Source organism: Petaurus breviceps, unplaced genomic scaffold, assembly GCF_028583685.1.
Source record: "Petaurus breviceps papuanus isolate PSGF00001 unplaced genomic scaffold, PetGlider_PUasm1.0 79, whole genome shotgun sequence".
Classification (NCBI taxonomy): domain Eukaryota; kingdom Metazoa; phylum Chordata; class Mammalia; order Diprotodontia; family Petauridae; genus Petaurus; species Petaurus breviceps.
The window spans coordinates 26,512-36,741 of NW_027186523.1; the positions used below are offsets into that span (position 1 = coordinate 26,512).

At 39.5% G+C, this 10,230-nt stretch overlaps 1 protein-coding gene across 1 annotated transcript in view; it reads right to left on the minus strand.

The window, feature by feature from the left end:
* LOC138175691 (glycogen [starch] synthase, liver) overlaps nt 1-10,230 on the minus strand; it is a gene marked incomplete at its 3' end in the record, with an annotated part of 53,146 nt that overhangs the window by 23,931 nt on the left and 18,985 nt on the right. Inside the window, exons 5-7 of the mRNA XM_069106208.1 lie at nt 8,108-8,252; nt 2,134-2,251; nt 963-1,083 (exon numbers count right to left, since the gene is read on the minus strand). Coding sequence (XP_068962309.1) covers nt 963-1,083; nt 2,134-2,251; nt 8,108-8,252 — 384 coding nt within the window. The remainder of the gene's footprint in view (nt 1-962; nt 1,084-2,133; nt 2,252-8,107; nt 8,253-10,230) is intronic.

Here is a 10,230-nt window from a genome sequence, read left to right on the forward strand (position 1 = left end):
TACTATACTATACTATACTATACTATACTATACTATACTATACTATACTATACTATACTATACCATACCATGCTATGCTATGCTATGCTATGCTATGCTATGCTATGCTATGCTATACTATACCATACTATACCATACCATACCACACCACAACACACCACACCATACCACACCCTAACCATACCCTACTCTGCTCTACTCTACTCTATACTAGGCAGGTGGCTAGATGACCCAGTAGATAGTATGCCTGGCCTGAAGTCAGGAAGACTCATCTTCCTATGTTCACATCTGGCTTCAGACACTTACAAGCTGTGTTACCCTGGGCAATTCACTTGACCCTGATTGTCTCAGTTTCCTCATCTGTAAAATGAGCTGGAAAAGGAAATGGCAAACTGCTCCAGTATCTTTGCCAAGGAAACCCCAAATAGGGTCATAAAGAGTCAGACAGGACTGAAATGACTGAACAACTATGCACTAGGAACTGTGCTAAGCAATGGGAATACAAAGAATACGAAGAAAATAACTTAAGTTGCTCACAGACTAAAGGGGAAGACAACATGCAAAAGCCTAGTAAGTGGGATACAGGATAAGTAGAAATGGTATACAAGATAAGCAGGAAATAATCAACATTAAGAGGGAAGGTACTAGAATTAAGGGGAATTGGGACAGGTTTCCTTTAGGATATGCTTGCCCTATATATGATTCAATATAACTTTGAAGAGTATCTTTCAAGTAAAAGCAAGCATTTTGTCAATAGAAGGTAAACATTTAAGTGGCTAGTGTGACCATAAGAAATGACCTGAAATGGAGAATCAAAATTAAAGTAGGATTCTCCTAGTTGAATAATTTTGTGCTTTCATGAAAACTGTTAGTAGTGCTAAAAGCCATTCCATTCATTTGGAAAAACAGATAGTATTGCCCACAATTACTATGTCATGTCTCAGAACCCAGAGCTTTCTTACCCGTAAAAGGAAGTTTAGTCTAGATAAAGCTTCCAAGAAGATGTCAGCTCCTTTGTTTGAAAATTCATATCTCCCCGCAATGAAAAGGAATAAAGTCTTTTCAAGGTCAAAATCAAGATGACTGAAATGAAACAAAATAATAAAATGTGTTCATTTGGGACTGGGAAATGACCTAACTACTATCCATTCCTCTTACAATGTCATTTGGGGTTCTTGATATCTTTTAGAAAGATATTAAACACAATGAAAGCCTCTTGGCACATTTTTTCTGAACTATTAATGTTGGAGTCCAAAGAATCCAGTCAAATATTCTTAAAACAAACCCCAGGGGATTTGATAGTGATTTAAATCTGAGTTAAACACTAATTTTATTTCATCCATAAACATTCTACCATGATTAGAAAGGGTATTGTGGAAGAAGGATAAACAATTCCAACTTTACAATGCAGTTCATTAAAGGAGATACACTAAAAATCTGTTTATTTTTTATAGTTGATAGGAAAAGAAAAGGGAACCCTTTGTTGATGGATTTTTTTTTGTTGGGTCTTGTGGATCCAGAATTAAAATCTGTACCAACTAGTTCAGTAAAGGATTCACTACAAATTTTTGTAAATATATTGCCTATAAAGGCAGCATGTTACAGTGAATAAGTCAGGATGACCTTTTTTCAAATCTTGCCTCTCATATATACTGACTCTCTGCATCTGGGCCAGTCATTTAATCTTAATTCCCCAGACAACTTTCTAAGACTATAAACTGCAGAACAATTGACTGCATTAGTAGGAGCTTCCTTCCCTATAGCCATGAAATCATGGTTTTCAACCCAAATGGAATATATCCTATGTGGATGAAAGGAATAGATTAGTGGGAAAATATGGAATTCTTTTTCACCTATGGTTATAATCTTGTTTGCTGGGTGCTGGATAACTATTAAAATTCATGTGCTGATTTGAGTTAGAGAAAGCATGTCGATATGATGGGAAAAGTGTTAGATTTGGAATTGGAAGACCTGGAACCAAATCCTAGCTGTGCCACTTGCTACCTGTGAGACCTAGATATATCACTCTCTGGGCCTCAATATCTTAATCTGTAAAGTGAGCAGGTTGGACTTGATAACTTCTATGGTCCCTTCCAGTGCCAAGACTTCTGATCTTGCTGCCTATGTACATACCCATAGAAATGACCACGAACAAAATCCTGGATCCTGGATTTGTACAAAGCATGCAAATTTTGAAACTCATGCACAGCTGAAAATTTCTTAATGCTCAGGCCATTGGGAGTAACAACATCTGGAAAGGGAGAGAGAGGTCAGAGCCAGAGATTTAGTGAACGTTAAGCTCAATATGAGGCAGTAGTATGATGTTGCAGCCTAAAAACCCAACATGATTTTAGGCTATCTTAATAAAAGCATAACATCCAAAGAAGGGAGGTGATAGTCCTGCTGTATTCTACCCTAGTTAGACTCCATCTAGAGTCCTGTGTTTGGCTTTCAGTGCTATTGCAGCAGCTTTGGGAGGTCATTGATAAACTGAAGGATGTCCACAGGAAGGTCATCAGGATGGCAAGAAAACTGGTTCATAGCATAAGGGAACTCAGTTGAAGAAAGTGGAGATGTTTAGCCTGGAGAAGGAAAGATTTTAGCAAGAACATGGTAACTGTCTTCAAGTATATGAAGGATGATCAAGTAGATGTATTAGACTTGTAACGGTAGGTCCAAGAGGGCAGAGCCAGAAGCAGTGGAAGCTGCCAGGAACTGGATTTCAATTCAACACAAAGAAAACCATTCTAACAACTCAAACTGTCAACAAGTGGAATGGGTTGCCTCAGGAAATTGTGGATCCACTCTCATTGGGAGTTATCAATAAAGAAACTACTTGATAGGTACAGATTTCTAGTTAGGTACAGACAGGTTTCAGTAACTCCTAAGGGCCCTTCTGGCTCTGAGATTCTGTGATCTCTCATGAGGCAGACAAGCCTCAGTTTCACAGAATTCACAAATTCAGGACATTTCCCACTGCACCAATTTTTGCTTCAACCAAATCTTGAAAAAGACAAACTAAAGATTTTAACAAAAATCTCCTAGAAGCAATAGAGAGCTATTGACATTTCTTAAACAGGATAATGACACTGTCAGTGAACAAGAAAGTGCTGTGGTCACCCTTGTACTAGAGGAAGATCATTTTGGTAGATGTATTTATAGAAGAAGAATTAGAGTGCAGAGTAACAGAAAGCTGGAGGTATGGTTAAAGTATTACTGTAACAGTTCATGTGAGAAGTGATGAGGAACTGAAGTAAGGCAGTAGTCGTGTGAAGGGAAAGAAGGGGATTAGATAGGAGAGAAATTATGGAGATTGAAGAAAAACAGCAACAATAACAATGACTTGGAAACTGATTGGATATGGCAAGTTAGGGAGACAGAAGAATCAAAAATGCTGCTAAGATTATGCATCTCTGGGACCAGAAACGCCCTCAACAGGAACTAGGAAGTTTAGAGAAATAGATTAGAGGTAGGAAAAGATAAGTTTTATTTTGGACATCCTTATTTTGAGATGTCTTTGGTCTATCCATTTAAAGACATAAAACAAGCAGTTGCCATCACCAGTTTTACTCTCATGTTTCTCCTCCTTGCAAATTTCTGGGAGATACTGGGAGTATTATAGGTAAGGCTGCTGAGAGATGAAGAGATGCCCAACTCCAACATCCCCAGACTCTATTGAATGGCATAGATACTATCTAACCTTCCTAATCTTGGTCATCTTAATCTTCTCCCCTCACTTTATTGGCTATAGCCTATCTTCCAATGTTTGTTGTTCATCCTTTGTTTTGAAGAGGACCAGTAACATTGTGGGTGATATCTTAAGTTGATTGTGAATTGGATCTAATTGAGGCACAGTTGCACAAAGACTGTCTCTTCCACAGTCACTGAAGCCCAGTGTCAGGATAAAAGTCAAGATGGCTGACAATGCTTGGGATCCAGTGGATAACCATGGCATCTTTGATGTCTGACCAAGCTTTTAAGTGCTTCACAGCTTCAGCTGCCTTCATGGCCATTGGAACAAATTGTTCTCATTCAGCCATTCTGTCAGCGAGGTCTTCACATGCTTGGGGTGGACAGCTGCCTAACTCACCAATGGGTTGGAAGCCTGTTGGCTGCCCTTAACCTGGTTTAACCCCTCTGCTGAGACAGTTTTACAAGGTGTGGCCACTGAGCATACTATAAGCATAATGGGGGCAGCTAGATGGCTCAGTGGACAGAGTCCTGGGCCTGGAGTTGGGAAGACCTAACTGAGTTCAAATCTGGTCTCAGATACTTACTAGCTGTGTGACTCTGGACCACTTAACCTCTGCTTACTTCGATCCACTGGAAAATGAGATGGCCCTGAGAAACAGTTGATCTACTCTCCCACCAAGAGTCTGTTCTCATTCTACCACTCTCTCTGCTCTTCTTCTCACCCACAACCAGGCTCCAGCTCTTAGACGGTACTTTAGATTTGATTTTCAGAGGCAAAATTTCTAAATTTAGGTAAATCTCCACTTGAGGGACAAATATTCTCTCAGCTTTCCTGTACGTCAAAAGGTAGGTAAAGTGTCCTTTGTTGGCAGTCTCAGTGAATAGTTACCTAAAAATGCCATTTCAGTAGAATGTAAGCCCCTCAAAAGCAAGGATTTTGTCTTCATGTCCCCAGTACCAAGCGCATTATAGGTCCTTACTAAATGGTTAATTGCCTGATATCTCAGATCTCTATTTCTCTCTCACTGTGTCTTCATTCACTCGGTGCTGTTGCTGTAACTGCAACATTAATTTGGGGGTGGGGGAGATTCAAATAAAAACACAAGCACAGCCATGCTATATGAGGTGAATACTAAGAAGAATGACCTTGGGAAAGCCTTTCAGGTTTAATGATCAACAAAAGTCCATTGACCTTTTTGGGTTATGAGTGTCCAAGGATTTCACAACTTCAGTTCTAACCTTTCTCTAGTCAGAGGTGAAATTGATTGAAATGTCACTGGTCATAAGAGGTTCAGAATAAAGCCACGAGACTCCATTGGAGCTCTACATTTCTGATTCTATATTTGAACCACGATAGTTAACCTTCATATAGAGTTTAAGGTCTGAAAAGCACCTTATATACATTATCCCATTCATTCTGACAACGCTATGAAATAATGGCCCTGTTTATAGTTGGAGTTAAGGGGCTTTTCCCAAGTCACATAGCTCATAAGGGAGGAAGCAGGAATTTGAAGGTCTGGTCTTTCTACTACACCACGATGCTGTCACACATGGATCTGAACCCAGATTGTTTTGATAGCATATGCTTCAATTAAAAAGGTACCAATATGGGGCAGCAAGGTGGTGCAGTTAATAACGCACCAGCCCTGGAGTCAGGAGAACCTGAGTTCAAATTCAGCCTCAGACACTTGACACATATACTAGCTTTGTGACCGTGGACATGCCACTTAACCCCACTTGCCTTGCCTTCCCCTCTCCAAAAGAAAGGGGAGCAATAATAAAGGTAGTAAGAACTCTAAGATTTTTATTCCTTTTTTCATTTTTTCCAGTATCTATTTACTTCCCAATACTTTCTGATGCTTTGTTATCATCCCTAAATTTTGTATTGTCATAATTATTATATTGCCATAGCCCAAATATAATTAATTCTCCTCTCCTCTCTCCTATTCTCTTGCTCTCTCTGTCTCTCTCTTTGTCTCTCTGCCTCTGTCTCTGTCTCTCTTGTCTCTCTCTGTCTCTGTCTTTGTCTCTGTCTCTCTGTCTCTGTCTCTCTGTCTCTGTCTCTCTGTCTGTCTGTCTCTCTCTCTCTCTGTCTATCTGTCTCTCTCTCTTTCTCTCTCTCTCTCTCTGTATCTTTCTCAGTGGGTGTATCTTTTGCTCTTTCTCTCACTCCCTGCTGAATGCATTAGCTTCTGGCCAATGGCATAAAGTGCAGATGGTAGAATTTCTGGTATTAGTAAGAAGGCAGGGAGTTTTTGGAAGCAAAGAAAGGGCCTTCCCAGTGCCACTGATTATCTTGTTTTCTTCTTCCCTTCTATGCATCTCAAAAGCTGTTAATATCTCCATTTCTTTTCTTTTTCACTCTAGTCTCTGATGAAGAAATGGTCTACCTCCTTCCTATGCAAAACTAATCCCTGTACTTATCTAATCTTGTCTCTCTCCCACAATTTCACCCCCACATTTCTCTCTAATCTTCAATCTTTCCCTATTGTCTCATTTCCTGTTGCTTACAAACATGTTCAGGTGTCCTACATTATTTTTTTTTCCTTTTTAGAGGGGGAAAGGCAAGAAAATTAGGATTAAGTGACTTGCCCAAGGTTACACAGCTAGTAAGTGTGTCAAGTGTATGAGGTTGGATTTGAACTCAGGTCCTCCTGACTCCAGGGCTCATGCTTTATTCGCTGCACCACCTAGCTGCCCCTGTCCTACTTTTTTTAAAAAAGAACTCTCCCTTGATCACACCATCTCCTTAAGCCTTCATTCTGTATCTCTTTCTTTCACCAATAAAATCCTCTGGCGGGGAGGGGAATTGTCTCCTTTCCTTTTCTTTTGCAATCTGGTTTCCTGACCTTCAGTCTAGGAAAACTGCTCTCTCCAAAGCTACCAATGATCTCTTAATCACCAAATGTGTTGACTTCCCTATCCCCCCCCCCCAACCTCTTAGCAGTATTTGTCACTGTTGACTACTTTCTTCTCCCGGGTAGTACTTCTTTTGGGGGTTTTGTAGCTTCTCTCTCTCTTGGTTCTCCTCATACTTGTCTGACCAGGCCGTCTCAGTTCATCATCCATATCCAACCTCCTAACTGTGGGTGTTTCCCAAGGCTCTCTCTTTGGCCCTCTTCTCATATTTCTCTATACACACTCTCAGAGATTTCATCAACAACCATGGGTTCAATCATTTCTACCCAGATGACTCTCATATCTATATTTCTAGTCCTAGTCACTCTCCTGGGTCTCAGTCTCACATCATCAATTTCCCTTTGGACATTGTAAACTAGATATTTCCTAGGCATCTCAAGTTCAGTCCACCCACAACAGGAACAATACTCTTTCCCCCAGAGCTCAATGCTTTTCAGAATTTCCCTGTCTCTTTTGAGAGCACTATCACCCTTCTAAAAACCCAAGTCTGCAACCTGGCAGTAATCTTCAACTTCCTACTTTTCCTCACACCACATATCCAATCAGTTGCAAAATATCTTCTTGATTCTCTAAAACAACTCTCTATTCTGTCCTTTTCCCTCTAGTTTAAAAAAAAAAACACAGTAGTTCAGCTGATTCTCTATAGGAGGAATGAAGAAAGACCTCTTTCATTGACTCTCTATTCCAAGACTTTTTGTTAAGGATTTGTTCAATCACAGCTTAATGTGTTCATTCGGTGAACATTTACTAAATAACAACAGTGTGCAAGGCATTTTTCTAATACACAAAACTTTATCACAAGTAACCTTCAAACTAACAGAAGACATAGGATATGTACACAAATAAATGTAACCTGAGACAGGAAATAGTAAATGTTGTAAGCATTGTTGAACAAAAAGCAACAGGACCCCAAAAAGGGGTCATGGAGAGTCAGACATGACTGAGATGATTAACAACAATGGTACTTTCAGCCTCAGACACTTAACACAAAAATTAGCTGTGTGACCTTGGGCAAGTCACTTAACCCCAACTGCCCTCCAAAAAGCAAAAAAAAAAAAGCAACAATAGTACTTTGTATAAGCTATCATCTATGAGTGAATATGGGGATTTGAATGGAAATAATAATAATAATAAAGGCTATTATTATTATTATAACTGGCATTTATAGAGCACCTTAAGTTTTGAAAAGTGTCTTACAGGTATCTGATTTTACCTTCCAAATAACCTTAGGAGGTAGGTGCTATTATTATCCTATTTTACAGATAAAGATACAGAGGCAGGAAGAGATTAAGTGACTGGGCCAGGGTCACCTAGGTAGTGTCTGAATCTGGATTTGTACTCTGATCTCCCTGACACTTAGCCCAGCACTCCACCCACTGCCACCTGACTGTCACAGATAAGAGGTACCATATCATTCCTCTCCATCCCTCCATGCCTCTACTGCTTTATCCATCAACTTCAGAGCCCAGTGACAAACTGTGTAGATGACAATTACCAGGTTTTCTTTTCAGCATGTGTTCAGCTTCTATGGCAGTGATTTCAGAAACCGTGGTGAACACGTGAGCACAATGGACAGAAGCTCGCTCCATACAGTACCGATGGTAAATCTGTCTCTCCCCAGCTTCCTTGTCTATATCAAACTGTTAAACAAAGCACACATATTTGCCTCTGTTGAAATTCCTGCACAAATAAAGTAGAACAAATCTTTTTCATTGCTTTTGTTCGAGGATGTTTGATAGGGCAGAAGTGTCTGTGGTATTTCAGGCCTTAACAGAACCATGATTAGGAATTTTTAAGCCTGGGGGAATATATAATTGGGTGAGAGTGGGAGGAAGTAGGATTTATAAACCAAGCACCAGTCAGGCCCATTCTCATGCTAAAAGTTTCACAAAATTAATCTAAATTGCATGTTGTTTTAGTTTCTATTTCAACCCTGAAAACAAAACTATCAATGCTAAGAAAGCTATGCATCAAAATCTTCAGCTTTTGGGAAACTTATGTACCAGCCTTTCAGACAGGTAAGATAGATACACTTATCTTACTAAGACAGGCTGTCTTTAGCCTGATCTCCCACCCACTGCTAACAAGTAAATTTTCCTGGGCATAAGAACAGGGGCCTCAGTATCCATCAGGAAAAAATTACACTAGTCTAACCAAATTTTCCTCATTAACAATGCTAGGAGATACTATCATCATTAGAATGGAGGATCCTTGAGGTTCAAGAATGGTTTGCTTTTGTCTTTGTATCTCCAGCACTTACTACACAGTGTCTCAAACATAACAAGTACTTAATAAATTCATGATTGATATCATCACAAAAAAAAGAACAGGGGCCCAGTAATAGAGAAAGTTGGGTGCCAGTAGATAAGCTTCTTGGTAATGGGATCCTAAGTGTAGAGGGGGTGGTGGCCCGGGGCCAGCTGATGGAGCAGGAATAATTGTGCCAGGCAGTATAGACAGTGAGAGGACCACAAGGCACAGGGATGGTGGGCCAAAGGGGAATCAGGAGAATAAAGGGTGCCTCCTTGGATGTTGTCACCCTGGTGAAGACTCAATCTCCACCCTAGAAATGACCCTGAGGCTTATTATATGAGTACATGGCTTGGCAGATATGGTTGAGTTAGGAGAGAGCATGACAGACCCTAACTATGACCATGTGTAAATAAAAGCATTCCTACATAAAGAAGCAGCTGTGATTTAAAAAAAAATATTTAGAGACAGATTGAGGTAGGCAAATTTAGTTCCCTGGCATACCTTGTTATATTACCTTCTAATATGATATTAACTTCCCAACTTGTATCCTTTCTCTCTTACTGGTTTTCTTTCTCATCTCAATCCTTTTAACTTAATAAATAAATTATTTATTTATCTAATATGTATTTATTATTATTTATTATAAAATATAATCTAAATAAACTGGTATCTGATATGAATCTATTTTTTAAATTTATTCTTACTCACTTCGGTATTTGAAATCTATCCTTCTGCCCCAAAGCAAGAACTGCTTTCCTGTGTCTCACCGATTGCCTAATCACTGGGATATATTAACCCTTCCTTATGTGGAAGGTGGAAGTCACCTACCTAGTGTTAAATTTTTTTCAAGGAAGGCCTATGACCCCAAAACTTATATGGTGACCAGTATTTTTTTTTCTTTTTGGAGGGAGGAGGACAGGGCAATTGGGGTTAAGTGACTTGCCCATGGTCACAGTGTGTCTGAGGCCAAATTTGAACTCAGGTCCTCCTGACTCCAGGGCCTGTGCTCTATTCACTGTACCACCTAGCCACCCCCACCAGTATTTCTTAAATTGTAAAATATGGATAATTGATGATCTAAAGGGATCTTCCAGATGTTTAACATGTGGGTTTCTAGTATTATTAGCATTTTAAATGTATTTAATTTAAATGTATTTGATATTAGTGTATTTGGTGTATTTATATATGTATGTATTTAATGTATGAATATATTTAACTGCAAATAACATAAGGGCATCAAAAGAGACCATTTTTTTCCTCTTCAGTCTGGTGCCTACCAGTCCCCTCTTTCTTCTTAAGCTCAACCCACACCCCTTTTACACACACACACACACACACACACACACACACACACACACACACACA